The 19,209-nt window shown below is 33.4% G+C and overlaps 1 protein-coding gene across 6 annotated transcripts in view; it reads left to right on the top strand.

The window, feature by feature from the left end:
* The window catches only part of LOC143059890 (uncharacterized), a 43,830-nt gene extending 24,995 nt beyond the window's left edge, over positions 1-18,835 (top strand). Inside the window, exons 7-8 of one of the 6 annotated variants that reach the window (XM_076233473.1) lie at positions 6,804-6,870; positions 7,626-8,386. In XM_076233473.1, the coding sequence (XP_076089588.1) occupies positions 6,804-6,870; positions 7,626-7,695 (137 nt within the window). In that variant the 3' untranslated portion in view covers positions 7,696-8,386. Of the gene's footprint in view, positions 1-150; positions 5,969-6,803; positions 6,886-7,625; positions 8,387-12,981 lie in introns of those variants that run through there. The other 5 variants (XM_076233476.1, XM_076233474.1, XM_076233479.1 and 2 more) reach the window with 5 other exon arrangements.
* Positions 18,836-19,209: the final 374 nt, after the last annotated feature.

Raw genomic sequence — 19,209 nt, 5'->3', positions numbered from 1 at the left:
CTAATTTGTGTTGTATGGCCTGATAGTTGTTTACCAAATAATCTTATAACTGTGCAGTTTAGGAATCACTGGAACAATCACAGAATGATTGGAACTTTCTAGAATGATCCTTATAAAAGATGCGTAATTTAAACTTCTACGTTATTCCAGAAACTTCCGTTGTAACTTTCCAGGATTTTCCACAATGTTCCATTATAGAGTGTTCTAGAATTTTCCATGACAACACTATATATACAGACACTAAAGTTAAACTCTCATAATTAAACTTGGACATAGACATTGATAGACATTAGTATTCATAGCATTTGGATTGACACTTTTATTCTAAAGACAACATCATACTGGATTGTGACATTAGTAGTGAACGTAATATTCAAATTGGATTCCGAAAGATTTCCGGATACAGATAAAGATAACAGATTGGACTCATATTTTGACAGTTAAGTTAACAGTAATATTTGTTTAATACCTTTTGTAAACTTTTGTATATTAAATGTTATTAAATTTTACTATTGATTTGTGTCTTTTGTTGGCTACAATTTAAAGGCGATTTCTGGCCGTAACAGAAATTGGGGGCTCGTCCGGGAGAACGAAAATATCTTATTTAAAATTTATTCAATATTTTTATTATAACTAGCCAACAAAATTCTACAAAATGGCATTTGATGCCGGTAATTTTTTGAAAACGCCAGACCTGGAGAGTTTTGATAATTTAAAGAAAGAGGAATTAGTGTTGCTTGCTAAAGAACTGAAATTAGTTTTTAAAGTATCTATGAGAAAACAAATTATAAAAAATTTGGTTATAGACAAATTAGTTGACGCAGAAATTTTAGGTAAAGAGGCTCTTGAACTTAAGGTCGAAAATATTGACGCCTTTAAATTAAAACAGCTTGAATTAGAACATGAACGCAAACTAAAAGAACTGGAAATGAATTTGAAGGAGATGGAGAAAAGAAAAGAAGATGAATTTAAATTAAAACAGGCAGAACTGAAAATGAAGGAAAGATTGGAAATGGATAAAAAGGAAAAAGAAGATGAATTTAAATTAAAAGAACTTGAAATGAGGGAAAGGCTAGAGATGGAGAAAATGAAAATTGAAATGGTCAAAGAAGAAAGCAACACTAAAGTCCAGTCGAAATCAGAATATTTTGATGCAGCAATATTTTGTGAAAAAAACAGTCGATAAATATTTTCCACAGTTTGAGAAAATTGCTCATAGTTCATTTGTAGTTTGAATTGGCCAAAGCCATATTGGACTACAATGCTACAGAGTGTTTTTGAGGGTAAGGCCGCTGAAATATACTCCGCACTTCCATCAGAAAAAAGTTCCGATTATGACACGGTGAAACAGGAAGTTTTGAAAGCTTATGAGCTAGTACCAGAAGCATATAGACAGAAATTTAGATCTTATAAAAAGTTTGATTCACAAACCTATGTGGAATTTGCTCGGGAAAAAGAAGATCTATTTGATAAATGGCTTACGTCAAAGAAAACAGATAACAATTTTGATAACCTAAGACAATTGATGTTATTAGAAGAGTTCAAACAATGTGTTCATTTAGACTTAAAAACACATTTAGACGACAAAACTGTTGAGACAATACATGATGCAGCTGTTATTTCAGATAATTATACTCTTTCACATAAAAGAAGTTTCAAGGGTCAAAATGTTAATACTTCAAGTGGAAATTACAAAAATCAAAGCACTGAGCGTACTGATAGTAAGCCTGTTGCACAGAATAAGAGTCAGTCCAGTTATAATATGTCTAGTCCAAAATTTGATACTTTTGAGAAGAAGTCACTGACTTGTGCTTATTGTAAGAAGATTGGTCACCTGATGGCTGATTGTTTTAGACTTCAGAAGAAGAATGAACGAGATAATAAGCCGAAGACCAGTGCTTGTACGACACCTTATATTACCAGTACATTGGAATGCCCTGCGCGTCAGGCTTTTAAGTCCAGTTTTTGTGATTACATGGAGGAATATAAACCCTTTATGTCTGATGGGTTTATTTCTATTGTTGATGATACCACTCTTCAGCCTATTAAGATTTTACGAGACACTGGAGCTTCTCAGTCTTTATTGTTAGAAGGTGTGTTGCCTTTGTCCGAGAAGACTTCTGTTGGTGCCTCCGTTTTGTTACAAGGTGTAGAGATGGGTTGTATAGATGTTCCTCTCCATCGTATTTATCTGAAGTCAGATTTGATAACTGGACCAGTTATTGTGGGTGTTCGTCCTAATCTCCCTGTTGAGGGTGTTACATTATTGCTAGGAAATGATCTAGCTAGGAACAAAGTGGTTGCAGAACCAATTGTTACCAGTGAACCGGTGGTGGATGTTAAATCACCTGAAGATGATGCTGAATTGTATCCAGCTTGTGTTGTTACTAGGGCGATGGCTAGAAAACAACAAAATGAGAATTTGCAAGAAGACAAGTTTGATTACATGGACCTTTCTGACACTTTTATAGCTGATATTGAAGATCCTGGTAACTCAGAAAAGGCTATTATAAAACCACCTAGTGTTAACAAAAATGTTATTATGCCATGGCCAGATGTGAACAGCCATTCATTAGACCGAAATAATTTACTCGAAGAACAACATAAAGACCCTGAGGTTCTTCAGCTCAGCCAGAGGGCTCAACCACAGGAGGAAGCAGACAAAGTGGCCGAATGCTATTACCATCAGGACAGTATTTTAATGAGGAAGTGGAGGCCTCCTGATGCTACCCCAGAGGAGGAATGGAGAGTGATATACCAAGTGGTGGTGCCTAAAGTTTATAGACAAGAAATTATTGGTCTTGCCCATGACACCCCCTTGGCTGGACACTTAGGTATAAGGAAGACTTGCCTTAAGATCTTGCAGCATTTTTACTGGCCTAAACTTAGAAATGATGTTGCAGAATACTGCAAATCATGTCATATATGCCAGGTTGTTGGTAAACCTAACCAGAAAATACCACCAGCACCTCTTCTGCCTATTCCAGCCTTTGACGAACCTTTCAGCAGAGTTCTAATTGACTGTGTTGGACCTTTACCAAAGACCAAGACTGGAATTGCATATTTATTGACAATCATGTGTACATCTACCCGCTTTCCTGAGGCTATTCCGCTAAGAAATATCAAGACACCTACTATTGTCAAAGCACTTATCAAATTTTTCACATTAGTAGGACTTCCTAAGTCTATACAGTCCGACCAGGGATCAAATTTCATGTCAGGTCTATTTCAGCAAGTAGTGTACCAGTTAGGGATTGCTCAGTATAGATCAAGTGCGTACCATCCAGAATCTCAAGGTGCCTTAGAACGTTTTCATCAGACATTGAAGAACATGATTAGAACTTTTTGTCTTCAATTTGACAGAGACTGGGATGATGGAGTTCACTTTCTACTTTTTGCAGTCCGAGAGGCTGTTCAAGAATCCATTGGTTTTAGTCCCTTTGAGTTGGTATTTGGCCATACTGTAAGGGGACCGTTAAAATTGATTAAGGAAAAGTGGCTTACTGAACATACTGACTTGAATCTTTTAGACTATGTATCTAGATTTAAAGAAAAATTGTATACTGCTTGTCAAATTGCTCAGAAAAACTTAAAAAATGTACAGAACAAGATGAAAATATGGTATGATAAAGATGCCAGGGACAGAGTTTTTGAGCCTGGTGATAGGGTACTTGTATTTTTGCCAGTCCCTGGACATCCTTTACAGGCTAAATATTGTGGTCCTTATACAATAGAGAGTAAAATTAATGATTTGAATTATATTGTAAAAACTCCAGGTCGGCGCAAACAAAATAGAGTGTGTCATATTAATATGTTAAAACCATATTTTGAGCGTACTAATGTTCTATGTGATAGTAAACCAGTTGCCACTTTAGGCATGGTTAAATTTGAGAACAATCATGACAAACCAGATGTAATTGAACCAATTTTTAGTTGTAAAACTATGGAAGAGACAGTTAGATTGAAAAATTCAGAAATTTTGTCAAATTTAGATTCAAAACTTGCACATCTGTCTTTTGATCGTAGAGAAGAAATAAAAACTTTGGTATTTTCTTTTAAAAATCTTTTTCCAGATGTGCCAAACAAAACCACTGCTGTTTGTCATGATGTTGATGTCGGAGATGCTTGTCCAATTAAGCAACATCCTTACAGGCTCAATCCACTCAAACTTGAAGTTATGAGAAAAGAAATTAAATATATGCTTGACAATGATATTATTGAGCCGAGTAACAGTGAATGGAGCTCTCCTTGTCTCCTTGTGCCAAAACCAGATAAAACTTTTCGTTTCGTGACTGATTTCAGAAAAGTAAATTCAGTCTCAAAATCTGATTCCTATCCGATTCCAAGGATAGACGATTGTATTGACAATATTGGTCAAGCAAAATTTGTGAGCAAATTTGATTTATTGAAAGGTTATTGGCAAGTTCCATTGACACAGAGAGCTCGTGAAATATCAGCTTTTGTTACACCAAATGGCTTATTTCAATATACTGTAATGCCATTTGGCATGAAAAGTGCTCCAGCTACATTTCAAAGAATGATCAATAATGTTATAAAAGATTTAGACCGTTGTTATGCTTATATTGATGATCTTATTGTATGTAGTGATAGCTGGGAACAGCATTTAACACATTTATATGATACCTTTGATAGATTGTCAAAATCAAATTTGACTGTTAATCTTGGTAAAAGTGAATTTTGTCAGGCCACTGTTGATTATTTAGGGCATACAGTTGGCCAAGGTCAAGTAAAACCTATTATGGCTAAAGTGGAAGCTATTTCCAAATTTCCACCTCCTACAAATAGAAAACAACTTATGAGATATTTAGGCATGATTGGATTTTACAGAAAATTTTGTTCAAATTTTGCTACTGTTGTTCAACCATTGACTCATCTTTTACGGAAATATTCTAAATTTATCTGGAGCGGAAATTGTCAAAAAGCTTTTGAAAATAGCAAATCACTTTTAATTAATAGTCCAGTTCTGATTACTCCAGACTTTGAAAAACAATTTAAACTTGCCGTTGATGCAAGCGATGTAGGAATAGGAGCTGTTTTATATCAAGAGACAGATGATAATGTTGAAAAACCTATATCATATTTTTCTAAGAAATTAAATAAACATCAGAAAAATTATTCAACTATTGAAAAAGAGTGTTTTGCAATGTTGTCAGCACTTCAACATTTTGATGTATATTTGAATCCCACTGTATATCCTATTCTTGTTTATACTGATCATAATCCTCTCACCTTCATGCATAAAATGAGAAACAAGAATCAGAGGTTGACTAGGTGGAGTTTATTGTTACAGGAATATGATGTAATTGTAAAACATATTAAGGGTAAAGATAATGTAATAGCTGATGCTTTATCTAGAGCTTATTAAATCACTTTGTATATATTATGTATTTTTGTTCATATTATTCATGATAAGTTTTTGTTACACTAAAACTTCTTTTAAGGGGGGAGGTGTTATGATATTGTAATTATTATGTTTATTTATGTTGGCCTAATTTGTGTTGTATGGCCTGATAGTTGTTTACCAAATAATCTTATAACTGTGCAGTTTAGGAATCACTGGAACAATCACAGAATGATTGGAACTTTCTAGAATGATCCTTAAACTTTCCAGGATTTTCCACAATGTTCCATTATAGAGTGTTCTAGAATTTTCCATGACAACACTATATATACAGACACTAAAGTTAAACTCTCATAATTAAACTTGGACATAGACATTGATAGACATTAGTATTCATAGCATTTGGATTGACACTTTTATTCTAAAGACAACATCATACTGGATTGTGACATTAGTAGTGAACGTAATATTCAAATTGGATTCCGAAAGATTTCCGGATACAGATAAAGATAACAGATTGGACTCATATTTTGACAGTTAAGTTAACAGTAATATTTGTTTAATACCTTTTGTAAACTTTTGTATATTAAATGTTGTTAAATTTTACTATTGATTTGTGTCTTTTGTTGGCTACAATTTAAAGGCGATTTCTGGCCGTAACACCGTCCTCTGTCAGTCCATCCGTAACACTTTTTTGTAACACTTTTCTCAGCTACTATGTATTACAGCTATTAGATATTTGGTATCAAGCATCAGGTTGGGGTGCTGTACCGTGTAAGTGGTTTTCAGGTCTGGTGCTCATCTACTTCCTGTTTACAGACTTAGTACATATATTAGACATAGGGGTATTAATGAAAAATTTTCATAACACTTTTCTCAACTACTATGTATCACAGCTATTAGATATTTGGTATCAAGCATCAGGTTGGGGTGCTGTACCATGTAAACGGTTTTCAGGTCTGTCGCTCTTCTACTTCCTGTTTACAGACTTAGTACATATATTAGACATAGGGGTATTAATGAAAAATTTTCGTAAGACTTTTCTCTGCTACTATGAATCACAGCTATTTGATATTTGATATCAAGCATCAGGTTGGGGTGCTGTACTGTGTAAGCGGTTTTCAGGTCTGTCGCTCTTCAACTTCCTGTTTACGGACTTAGTACATAAATTAGACAGGGATATTAATGAAAAATTTTCGTAACACTTTTCTCAACTACTATGTATTACAGCTATTAGATATTTGTTATCAAGTATCAGGTTGGGGTGCTGTATTGTTTAAGTGGTTTTCAGGTCTGCTGCTCTTCTACTTCCTGTTTACGAACTTGCAGATCCTATAATGATATGGTTAGCGGGGGTAGACTTTTGTGAGTAATAGCTCACAGTTCATCTTGTTTAATATTTAATTCCTATCTTGAACCTGTAATAATAATGAATTAATAGAAGTTGTATCACTCAAAACTGGCAAGAGAAAAAGGAAGGCTCCTTCAACTTTCACACCAAGTGATTGGTAAGTATCAAAAATGTAAGTACACATTGATTAACTTTGGTTAAAAGTTTACGTCCGAGTTCATTTCTCAGATACTATGTGGCCTAGGATCATGTAATTTGATGTGGGGATGTAACTTTGCAAGCCTGTCAGCATCAATACCAAAATAGGTCAATTTGACCTCCATTTCATGCTTGATTGACTTTGGTTAAAGTTTACGTCCGAGTTCATTTCTCAGATACTATGTGGCCTAGGATCATGTAACTTGATGTGGGGATGTAACTTTGCGAGCCTGTCAGCATCCATACCAAAATAGGTCAATTTGACCTACATTTCATGCTTGATTGACTTTGGTTAAAGTTTACGTCGAAGTTCATTTCTTAGATACTATGTGGCCTAGGATCATATAACTTGATGTGGGAGTGTAACTTTGGGAGCCTGCAACATCCATACCAAAATTGGTCAATTTGACCTACATTTCATGCTTTTATTGACTTTGGTTAAAGTTTACATCCGAGTTCATTTCTCGGATACTTTATGACCTAGGATCGTGTCACTTGATGTGGGGATGTAACTTTGGGAGCCTGTCAGCATGCATACCAAAATAGGTCAATTTGACCTACATTTCATGCTTGATTGACTTTGGTTAAAGTTTATGTCGAGTTCATTTCTCAGTCACTATATGGTCTAGGATCATGTAATTTGACCTACATTTCATGCATAGTTGACCCTCCTTAGGTAAAGCTCTTACTTTTATGAATTATTGTGTTTTATAGGTTTGTCTTAGGTACAAAGAATGTTGCAGATGAGGCGAACTTTGTAATCATGGATTACCCTATGTTTTAGCAAGGCACATTCACTGATCATACAAGGTTAGTGCCCTGAGGGGCATTTCTAGAATTATACAGGCCCTGGAGATAGTTTTTGATTTGAAGGAGAATTCAATTTGTGTTTCTTTGGACATCTATAACAGCATCCTGTTACAATTATATCTTCTTAGGTTTTGCTCTTTTGATATAAATTACATGAGTTAAAAAGTAGTCTTAGATTTAGAGTGCACTTATTGGCAGTTATATGCATGTATTACTTTTGCTTATATAAAGAGGTTTATAGCATTGTATATGAAAATCTCTGTTAATATCGACCTACAGGGGATGCATGATGCCTTGATTTATAAAGGTAAATCTAAATTTATAAAGGTTTGTTGTTATCTTGAATTGTGTCACATTTTCTTGTTTAGGGGCTTTTTACAGCTTACTTTATGTTGTGGATTCTTGTCCATTGTTGAAAGCCGTACGGTAACCTGTAGATAAATTTTTATTTGTACTTGGAACCTTTCCAGATGACTGTCTCATTGACAATCATACCACATCCTCTATTCTTATAACTAACTTGATAAGAAAATATAAAGTGCATCTTGAAAAAAAGCCATGGGATAAATATCAAAAAGGGATGTAGCTAGTCTATATTGTTATTGATATGCTTGTATTATACGCCTTAAATCATACTTTTCCTATAGAATATTCAAAATCTGCACTTCAAACTAATGAATTACACTATACAAAAGATGTATACGACAAAAGTTTAATCACATTATCAGCTGAAGTTCTGTTCACCCATAAAACATGGACAGTTGAAGATTTGGAAATTTTCTGAAAATACTGTGTAAAATTAATATAATAGTTAATACTTGTTTCATATGACATTTTACTTGCTTGTTTGTTGTGTATAAGGTATTGTTTTTTATTTCTTTGGTCAACTCACCTTTTTGTATATTATTTTATGTATATAATTTTGTTTTGAGGACTCCCAATAGATTAGCTAAATTGTATGGGGTAATCCTCAGTTGGTAGAGTATTTTGTCTTGCTTCTACAGTTTTCAGGCATCAAATTTTTATTGTATTTATGTTCATATATATATGTAAATACTTGCATGTCCTAATGCTTAACTGGCAGGTCGAAACTTTCCTGGTTCAGTTTAAATTAAACTTAGAATTATTTATTTTTATTTGTTGTCAAATATTAAATATCCTCTGAATACAATTTTTGAAATGAAAATAAAAATTGATGATTTTTAAAAAATTAAAAGCTCAAGTTTGGAATAGTTATGTACATTAACAATTATGTACTAACTTTTAGAACCAGGAAGGTCTCAGGGAAAGTCAGATGATATAGATATTTCTTGAAACCATGAATTTGATTCCTACCCTGACTGATGAGACCAAATGGAAGCAAATTTATAGGTATATAAATTTCTAGTTTTAAGCTCACCTGACCTAAAGGGCCAAGTGAGCTATTTCTATCACTTGGCGTCCGTCGTCGTCTGTCATCGTCAGTCCTTTAACTTTTTCAAAGATCTTCTTCTCTGAAACTGCCAAGCCAAAATGGAACCAAACTTGGCCACAATCATCCTTAGGGTAACTAGTTTAAATGTTGTGAACGACATTTCTGCCGGACAACCAACATGGCTGCCAAGGCTAAAAATAGAACATAGGGGTAAAATGCAAATATTAACTGCCATCTTGGAAACTGTAACAGATTGAGAAAATCTGACAGGGTGACAAATGTTCAGATTGACAAGATCTACCTTAGTTACTTTTGAGTTAAAATTGTCGGATGGCCCCCGCATAGGGGTTATTGCATATAAAAGACTATTTTTGGCCAATTTTAATGTTTTTGGCTATTATCTAATAAGTTTTAATAGATAAAAAAAAAATTAAAAATTGCAAAAATGATCAGCAATAAAAGCTCTACAAACAAGTCATTGATCACTTAATATTAGTGTTGTCAACGGTTAACCGGTCGAACGACCGAATACCGAATACCAAAAACGCTTACCGGTTAACCGGACCTTTTTAAAATTTTAATAAAATTGATGTAAATGTGTACTGAAATCATTAGTAAATAATGTGAAATGATTGTACGAATTGATTGGTACTTGATTAGACAGATCAATTGTTCAGTTTATTGATTAATCTTGTTAACCTTGAAAACATTTAAATTTTATTACTTAATTAGCACATAGACAACTTGTCTGTCAGCTCCGGGCAAGTATAATGTAAACATAATTAGCATATTAAGTTTATTTTGAACAGTTGTAAGCTGAACATGCTGAATAAATTTTACGATTTAGTTTATTTCTTCACTTTGACTTTATATTGTGTGTGCGTACATGTAAATATGCCACCTCCGTCATCTAAGGCTTGGTCTTTTTTTAAACGTAATGCTGACTCCAAAATAGTGAAATGCAAACTATGTGAAATGGAATTAGTCTATACTGGTGGTACAAGTAATATGCTGAATCATCTGAAGTTAAAGCATCCCAATGACTTTTCTGAAACGCCTGAGAAAGTTAAGCAGTCATCGGTTTTAGACTTTGTTCAGACACCCAAATCTAGAAGATTTTCGTCTACTCAATCTGAACTAATAACAAATTCAATAGTGGATATGATTATATTGGATTACCTACCCATTCGCATTGTTGAGGGAAAAGGATTTTCAAAACTTATGTCGATAATAGCTCCAGAATTTAAAATTCCGTCTAGAAATACTATAAAATCCAGAATAGAAAAGTCATATAGTGACAAAAAAGAGAGTTTGATTAAAGAGTTAAATCTCATTGACAGCGTATCCCTTACTTCTGATACATGGACATCGAATGCTACAAAAAGCTTTTTAACAGTCCAGAACATCACGTTGACAAAGACTGGAATTTACAGTCAAATGTGCTTGTTACTCGTGAAATGCCTGAACGCCATACAGGCGAAAATCTTGCTGAACGACTGAAATCTACAATTTCAGAGTTTGAATTGGACGGTAAAATTGTGAGTTCTGTACATGACAATGCTAGGAACATGAATTGTGCATCAGAGAAATGTGACTTTGACGATATGAGATGCTTTGGTCATACCATTCAGCTTTGCATTAAACCATGCTTGGAAATACCCGCTATTGCCAAACTTACTTCACGTGCTCGTAAGTTAGTGGGACATTTCAAGCATTCAACTACAATAACTGCAGAAATGAGGAAAAGACAAAAGTTGTTCGGACTAAGACAGAACGAACTTATACAAGACGTAGTTACGAGATGGAATTCGACTCAGCTAATGATTGAACGCCTATGTGAACAACGCAGAGTTATTACGGATGTAATGCTAGATACAACTGTTACTAAGAAATGTGACACACATATGCTTCTCAAAGATCATGAGTGGGATTATCTGGTTGAAATTTCCGCAGTATTGAAGCAAATGTCTCATGTTACAACATACATGTGTCTGGAAAAGGACGTATCAGCCTCTGTAATGCTTCCTATTGTCAACGGACTCTTAAAAAAACACCTAAAAAACTCTGAAGAGGATAGTGCTCTTGCGCATAAAATGAAAGCAAGTATTTCAGAAGAACTCATCACCTGCTTTAAACCGTATGACATTGAAACTGCATCTACACAGCATGCTTTAGCGTCCTTACTTGATCCGAGGCATAGAACACTTAACTTTTTCTCCCCAGAACAAAAAAAAGTCGCCATTGAAATGTTAGAGTCCAAGTTAGACGATGTGCCATTAAAGCCCGCAGTTAAAACGTCATAAAAAAACCTTGGAACTGAAGTTGACAAGCAACCAGCCAAGAAACAAAGAGTCCAACGATCTTTGGACTTTCTTTTGTTTGACACCGACGAAGATACGTCCTTTCAAGATGAATCGGAAATGTCCTTATACATCAAGGAGCGTGCTGTGCAAGATTCAAACCCACTCGAGTGGTGGAAAGAAAATAATTGTAAATTCCCCAGACTCTTTGTGTTAGCTAGACAATATTTAAGTATTCCTGCTACCTCTGTTCCGTCAGAACGAATCTTTTCATGCGCGGGTCTCATTGTTACTAAACTGAGAAATCGACTATCTTCCTCTGTGATCGACCAGATAATATTCCTGAATAAAAACTATGTACCCGAGGAAAAATGTGAATAACTCTTCTTTCGTTCTTTCTAAATGTACATACTTATAAATTTGTTTTTTTTGTAATTTATTACATATTGAAATCCTAATTGTGTTAGTGTTTGCATTATTGTGTTATAATACCCTGGGATAAATGTCAATTTATTGTATCATAAAACCAGTCATTCGTGAAGTACTTTGTATAAGACTTTGAACATCAACGTAACTACCGGTTAACCGGTTAATCGGTCGAACGATTATTCGGTTAACCGGTTAGGCATAATTGTTCAATTTGACAACACTACTTAATATGAAGATTTTGTTTGAGAAATGAAATACACGTAATTGTAAATACTAAGATTGGTGAGATCAAAGAGTATCATAGAAAATAAGTGAATTTTTACAGATCTGAGCTAGGACTTAAGGGTTCAGAGCTAAAAGGGGCTAAAACGGACTTCTCTTTTTTTTTCATGAAATTTTTATTTTTCATCTTATTTTCATTTTGATTTTTTCATTGTTTTCCTTATGAACTTCTGCACTGATAGAGTCTCGAAGGATTTAACGTAGCTTGTACCGTTTCCGAGCTATTTGGGGCCAAAGTGGTGCTCAATCCCAAAAAACAAACTTTTTTATTTCTCGTCCAATTTCAAAGGTTTTTTTTTTCTTTAGAGTCCTTATGAAATTTCCAACAGAGAATTTTAGCTAGGACTTGCAGTTTTTCCAACCTATTAAGGGCCAAAGTGGTGCTTTTTAGTACTAATGAAATTTCTGTGTCCAGCAAATTACTGTGTCAAACATATTATTGTGTCCACTTTAGAAGTGTGTCAACACTTGTCGATCATTGCGGTCATATCATGGTGCACTCGGCCAAGCTCTTTATTCTTGTATGTCGTTCATGAATTCAAAAATGCTTCATCCAATTGAACTGAAATTTTAAAATTAGGCTGGAATTGGTAATGTCTGGTTACCTTTTTTTTTCCAATTTTGCGATGTGTCCAGAGTTATGGGACTTTGATTTTTAAAAAAATGCCATATTTCTTGAATGTCGTACAGTAACTCAAAAATGCTTCATCTGATTAATCCGAAAATTTTAAAGAGAAAAGATTCCTGCATGGGATGATATAGTTTTTTGACAGAGAGTTTTATTCCAAAGTACAGAAATTTTGCTCTAAAAGTTGGGTAATTTTTGTTTTTATAGAAATCTACCGCAGAATTTTTCACTTCATGACGCAATTTCACGCCTACCAATCTCTCTCATTCACCACCAAATGTGATGCAAAGAAATTAATGAGAGAGACATCCGGAGCTGAATGAGAGAGATACATTTTAGATCAATTAGAGGTAAGTGTGTAAATTAAAACCTCTTACTCAAATTGTTTTAAAAATCAGAGAATGCTATTCTGTGGCAAATTCATTTCTCTATACTATCACGTGAAATGACTGTTTCAAGTTTCAGTTATACATCAAAACCTGAAATCGTCTTTCTGGAGACCTTAATTATCATGTTTACCTGAATCAGTCGACATTGCAAAAGCAATGCGGTGTCTGCCTTTTTGATTTTTCTCTATTTTCGGTATAACTTTACCATTTGCATCTCAATTTGTAAAAATAGAGGAAGAATACCTGGAGTGTTTTTTATAATATGGTTTTATTTTTCCAATGGTGTATATGATCAGTATTTTCAAATTTGCTCATTGATAAAGGTAACTTTTGCATGAATGGTGACTTGGCTTAGAACGGCATAGGCATGAATAAAAAACGGTCATAATACAAGACACAAATTCACTGTGGTCACCTCAAGTTTTTCAACAGGGTATCAAGCTCTGAATGACCCCGACAAGATTTAAAAAAAATATATATCGAACAGTATAACACATTAGTTTGTCACAACATCAACAAACATACAAAATAGAACTACTAAATGTACCCATGGCCAATATTTTCCTGCCTTTGAACTGGTGCATATGCATGCGAGGGGTTAGACAGATGTGGCCTTTGGAAAAATAAATCCATACTATAAAAATTCGTTAAGGTTCCATGGAATCAGTGATAACATGTAACTCTTAATTTGTTGATCTTCAAAAACTGTCCTGAAGAAAAATGTTCCCCACCTCATAATACTTAATAAGAGTCTCTGATGACGGAAAGATTTACAACAGACTGTACCAGAATGTAAATTGACAAAAAATAAGTCTTATTATCAATCAATTTTGGAAAAATCTATATTGTTGTTAAATTTTGATAAAAACACTGTACTTTTATCACTAAAAGCTTTGGTACTAGTTTCAGTTAGTTTCATGAAGGTTTGATATAAATATTGATAATTAAAAACTTTAACAATACACTACCCTTTAATGTGAAATGCAAAAAAAAAAAAATTAAAAAAAAAAACAAACCTAAGTCCATTTATCAGTACATTGTGGAAAAATAGATAAATATTTTTAGGTACAATTTCTTGATCATAAAGGTGCCTCGATCCAATTTAGAAGGAATTCCAAAGAGACATGCCGATAAAGTAAACGATGTTTAAAGAACTTTAACTACAGACTGAACCTAAATGTAAAGTGCAAAAAACTTATTCCAATTACCAGTGAAATTCAGAAAGAAAATCTTTTTTTTTTTCTCAAAATTTAGTTTTGAAACATGCTATATCTCTTGATCATGAAGAAGCTGCTATCCAAGTTTCAAATGATTTGATTAAGATTTGATGAAGTCATTGATGTTTGAAATTTTTTTTAACCATAGCGTGTACAAAATATGATGTGCAACATACTGTCCATTTGCCAATAAAATTCAGAAAAAATAATAAAACTTTTTTTTCTCTCAAAATATTGTTATAGATAGTGCCTCCTCAACATAAAGTCACTGTCTAAATTTCAAATGATTTCATAATGATTTGATTAAGTTATTAATGTTTAAAGGAATTTAAACACAGGGTGTACCAGATGTTGATCATCACAACGCCGACGACGACGACGAAATTAAGGAGCGCTACGTCTCGCCTTCATGACTTTTGTTGCAGGCGGGACGGACAAAAATTGCTCTTGGTAATCTTCCTCTATTTTGATAAATTACATGAAAATGGTAACTTTATTATCAGAAAATAGAGAAAATCAAAAAGGCAGACATCGCATTGCTTTCGCAATGTCGACTGAACCAGGTAAACATGATAATTAAGGTCCCCAGAAAGACAATTTCAGGTTTTGATGAATAACTGAAACTTGAAACAGTCATTTCACATGATAATTGTCGAACACTTTGATATAAGCATAAAGAAATTTATTGTCCTCTCATGCACCACCACTTTTCTCCTGCATCACCACTAGTTCTCATGCATCACCACTAACTTCAAAGAATGATTGAGAGAAAACGGATAGAGTCTGACACTTGATATGACATGGTAGTGATACCTTGCTGGTAAACTTTCTACAACAGTGAAATTGGTAAGATAAGATTAGATTAACATTGATTTCTGGACAATTGTTTGACTTTTTTTCTTGTATTTCCATTGACATGTTTGTAGGAGAAAACGTCTTACGTTGTCAGTTTTGTGTTTACATGCAAGCAATGAATACCAACGTATAGAGAAATGAATTTGCCACAGAATAGCATTCTCTGATTTTTAAAACAAATTGAATAAGGGGTCTTAATTTACGTACTTACCTCTAATTGATCTAAAATTTATCTCTCTCATTCAGCACCGGGTGTCTCTCTCATTAATTTCTTTGCATCACATTTGGTGGTGAATGAGAGAGATTGGTAGGCGTGAATTTGGGAACACTCTATTTTTCCCAAAAATATTTCATACTTTAAAATTATATGACTGAAAAGAGGAAACTTCGAGGCATCCTATGATATATTTTTCTTTAAATTTAGTTGAATATTTAGTTCAAAAATATATAATGAAAAGTTCAGTTTTTGAACCCCAAAAATTTGATGTAAATTTCCGTTAGTGGGGTCACGTCAGTAAAACTAAAATCACACTGTAAATATTCTCACCTGCATAAATTTTATATGGTTACAAAGCCAATATTAAGAGCTTTATCCAGGTTAAATTTCATAATAGTAGTGTGGAATTTAACAGGTAAACTAACCAGTTAAAGTTACGCAATTTTCTTGATTTCTAGTATTCCGCCGCTCGTTAATCATCGATAACTTCAATTGTTTATTGGAAGGTTTCTTGACATTTTTACGACCTCTTTTCACAAGAAAACTACCCCTCATGCCTTTATTATTTTTCTAAAATTAGGATTTTATTGTTATGCGAAAGAAAATTTAATCTTGCAAATCAGTAATAAATCAGCTTCCCTGCATAATTTTTAGAATAATTTTATGATGAGTAAATCAAAAGTTATAGGTGAAAGTTTGAGACACGACGTAGAAAATTTACTGTTGTATCATAGAAATACTGAGAGATTCAAATCCCAATCGTTTTATATTGATCCCAGTTAAAATCAAATACTTAAAATATGCAGAATCCACATAGAGCCACAGATTAAAATGTCTTTAACAATTTTAAATAAAATGTAAAACAGTCAATAAATTTTAAACATGACTTAAAATGAAAACAAATTCATGCAATGAGAGAAATAGAAGGAAACATAATGAATATAGAATCAATATAAACATGCTCATATCAAATAAGAAATATAAATTACTTAAAATAATTATCAGCCATCATTGAACTTACGTACTATGGGGTTCATGGAAGTAGGAAATTTAATTTCAATGTTACAATAGACATATAATTTACATTTAAATATATTAAGTTCAAATCTGTATTTTGCCTTAAACGCATGAAACTACTTACAAGATTTACAGATCCAATACGTTTGTTTGGGCACACATTTCAGATGGACACATTTGCAGATGGTGCCACTCTAGACAGCAATCACATGCCAGAGTTTCCTTAACACCAAGTTTTTGTTTACAAGCAAAACAATCCCATTCATGATGCTCCTTATTCTGAATCATCAATTCTTTTAACAATAACCAGCCATCGTCAGTTAAGATGTTTGCGTATTCTTAGTGTGTTTGGCATTTTCATCTAAAATTTTGTAGGATACATGTCCATATAGTCACTAAACATCAGGCTAGTCTATCAATTGAATGATTTTATATTTCGACATAATGATTTTTTTGGGTCAAAGTCAATGCACCATTCACGGGATTTATTCCAAGACCGAAATTTGGAAATTCGTATACGTTTCATCTATATGGCAGTTCGTACTAGGAGCCCTGGGACTCGCCGTATGAATTGTTCGTACGGAGAGCCACTTGCATGAAAAAATTGACATGAATTCGAGTAATCAGTAAATCTGAACATAGATAATAAATCTATGATCTGACGGTTTTTTTTATGATTTTACTGTTTCTTGTAACATCAACGAGAACTTACAATCTCCACGTAGGACATACCAAGTACGCTTTTGCTGTGTTTTTTTTACAATAATTGTGCAGTATATAGTCAAATTTAATAAAAAAAAAAATGAAAACCAAAATAAGACAACAAAAACTTTTAAAATGTCTGACCTGTAACGTATCCTTTCTGGGGGTGTTGTTGTTCTGTAAATTCCTCCACTGGCTGGAGAAACACTGCATAAAATTTGGCAACTATCTATTAAAATCTAAAACTGAGAATGTAGGGCAAGCAGGATGATCCCTACTAGAGTCTCATTTAATACCAAAATGTCTATAGTTCACAGAATATGATCATCTTAGTTCACTTAAAATGGATGTTCAGTATTTTGCTACGGGTAACGTGAAGTGCATAGCAAAGTCCTCTACTGATTTCTTCAGGGGTGTTAATTACGGTGTCCTTTAGGAGTCATTATATGTAACACGCTTGTTGTTTAAATGCGTATGAATTTTTGACATTTCAATTTTCATTTTTGCGTCCGATGACCCTAAAAATCCATAAATGTAATGTACACTTCATTAGATTTAAACAAATATATTGCGAGCCTTCTTTTGAACTGCATGATTTTGAATTTTGTTTCTCTTACCCCTTTTGGGTCAATTCCAAGGATTCTGAAACGGGGATTACATATGGAGAAAGCCTTCTCATTTTCCTAGTAATTTTTAGCAATACCATTTTTTTAGAACACGACAAAAGTCTTAACTGGTTTATTTTTCAGATCTCAAAAATATATTTTCTTTTAAATTTTACATGTTACTATCCATTGAAAATGGACAGTCATATAGGATACTTAAAAATACTTTGTCGTCGCCGTTGTCTGGACAAATTAGTTTTTTTTTCAAGAATCTGAATGACACCCCCCCCACCTCCTCCTTCTTTCCGGCACTTTTAATCTTAAAAAAAGATAAATGAAAATATAACAACAGCAAATAAGCAAATAAATCAAATAAATAAAAACAAAACGAAAAAACAAAATCTAAGCAAAATACAACAAAAAACAAACACACAGTGCCCAGTCCCCTTTCTTTGCTTTCAAAGTAAGTAAGTCCCTTATAGAACTGAAATTTAAAAAAAATGATTTACTATAGAAATGAAAGATTGTTTGAGATGTGTTGTATTAACTTCGATATTTTTTTGGTAGGGGTGTGCCATTTTTGCCTCAAAAAACGTACCCATTTTAATATAACATTCACTGAAATTCAGTACCTATAGTTATATAAATATTTAAGAAAGAATGACCTATACTTATATACAATATTTAAAATATGACGTCAAAACGTTATTGCAGATCAAACCAGGAGACAAATTTCCGGGGTTCATTTGGGAACTTATTTGAAAGGTGAACTTTCAAATGAATTGATTAAATTTAATATAATAATTGACCATTAATAATGTAAGATTCTCAATAGCATATTTATATATCAAACTCTGACCCTGTAAACTTGATTGTTGTTTTTCGTTTATTTTTTCTATGTATTTCATGTTTTAGATAGTATTATGTATTTGTATTTGTTTTGTTATCTTGTGATTATCATTGGACTATAATTGTCTATGTTCTTTATGTTGTGAACTTGTTTGTTTTGCGTTGACCCTCTTTTGGGTGTATGATGCAATAAAATTATTCTTATTCTTATTCTTATTCTTATATGATATGAAGATCATACCCCAAATCAATATACAGTTATCCAACGTAAATGCATTATTTATCCCGTAACAATAATAATACTGTGACCTATAGACATGGTGTCAGAGTCAATCTATCACAGTCAGATGATTTATCCTGTAACAATAATGATACCTTGACCAATAGAAATGGCGTCAGAGTCAATCTATCACAGTCAGATGATTTATCCTGTACCACTAGTGATACTGTGGCCAAAAGACATAGTGTCAGAATCAATCTATCACAGTCAGATGATTTATCCTATAACAATAATGATACTGTGACCTGTAGACATAGTGTCAGAATCAATCTATCACAGTCCGATGATTTATCCTGTAACAATA

Source organism: Mytilus galloprovincialis, unplaced genomic scaffold (genome assembly GCF_965363235.1).
Source record: "Mytilus galloprovincialis unplaced genomic scaffold, xbMytGall1.hap1.1 HAP1_SCAFFOLD_39, whole genome shotgun sequence".
Lineage (NCBI taxonomy): Eukaryota > Metazoa > Mollusca > Bivalvia > Mytilida > Mytilidae > Mytilus > Mytilus galloprovincialis.
The sequence above is the reverse complement of the archived record's forward strand: the minus strand, read 5'-3'. Positions and strand labels throughout refer to the sequence as shown.